A 1,115-nucleotide genomic window follows, 5' to 3' on the forward strand; every position below is an offset into this window, starting at 1 on the left:
ATATTTGATAATTTAAAATACTTTTGTAAGTGAAGTATATCTTATTGATTTACCCACTTCACAGCCGTAGCTAGGTTCTCCCCAAGGCACCAGAATTTGTTTAGTAGGATGTCAGGTGTTTAAGATGCATCACTTTTTCCAAGTATTCAGGCAGCGTTAGCACAGGTTGAAGTAATACAACGTATCTATTTATTGAATACTTTTTTTCCCCCCTAATAGAACCTGAATGGCTTTGAACAAATAATTTGTAAATTCAAATTTCACTTGGTGTAAATTTTTTCTATACTTACTAGCATTATTCAAATAAACAACAGAGGAAAAGGCTTTTATCAAGAAAGAGGGACTGTGCGAGGCGGCTGCGGTTCCAACGGGTTGCACTGCGAGAAAGGGCCAGCGTGGCGCCGCTGCAGGCATGCTGGGCCCGGGCAAGAGCCCGGCGGGCGGCGGGTTCGGGGGAGCCTTGTGCTTCTGTGGGGTCCCGCCGCGGGAGCCTCGCGGTGCCGCGCGCGCAGGTCGGTGGCGGCGGGACTGATTGAAAGACGCCCGCGCGGTCACTAGGACTCTGACCTGGAAGACGCCCGCGCAGGGCGAAAGGACGCGACCCAAGCCGCTTCCCGAGCCGACCCCAGGTGACGCAGCGCTGGTGAGCGGTTCCGCGTGGAGCCGTCCCGCGTGGGAATCGGGACTGCAGAAGGTCGCTGCCCCAGGGTTTTGCATTTACCCAGTAAGTAAAGCTTTGAGCTTGACCTGACTACTTCCATCAGCTAACGGGTAAAATGTAATCCTCAGTCCCAACTTTTGTATTCCGTTGCCAAATTTCCTTGAGTTGTTTTAATCATAGTTATGTGAAGAATCTGGTGCCAAAAGAGTTAGCTAGGTTTCACCCAGCTGCGGGGAGTCTTTCCTTGATATATGTTGTTAGTGGGCACTAAAACATTGGGGATAATATAATTCTGAGTTATCTGCCAAAATGCCTTTTTAAATGAAATGACCTAGAGCACAATCATGTGCACCTGTAGAACTGCTCAGTATAGGGCTGCTATGATGATGAAAGCTGTATACAGACAGAGAAGGTGCTTTCTGTAACATAGAATTTTCTTTTCATAAGTTAGGGG

General features: G+C 48.1%; 1 protein-coding gene across 1 annotated transcript in view; it reads right to left on the reverse strand.

The window, feature by feature from the left end:
* LOC109395280 (contactin-5-like) overlaps window positions 1–1,115 on the reverse strand; it is a 1,255,350-nt gene that overhangs the window by 213,045 nt on the left and 1,041,190 nt on the right. Inside the window, exon 11 of the mRNA XM_019666163.1 lies at window positions 291–698. Within this exon, the coding sequence (XP_019521708.1) occupies window positions 291–698 (408 nt within the window). The remainder of the gene's footprint in view (window positions 1–290; window positions 699–1,115) is intronic.

Source organism: Hipposideros armiger, unplaced genomic scaffold (genome assembly GCF_001890085.2).
Source record: "Hipposideros armiger isolate ML-2016 unplaced genomic scaffold, ASM189008v1 scaffold_462, whole genome shotgun sequence".
Lineage (NCBI taxonomy): Eukaryota > Metazoa > Chordata > Mammalia > Chiroptera > Hipposideridae > Hipposideros > Hipposideros armiger.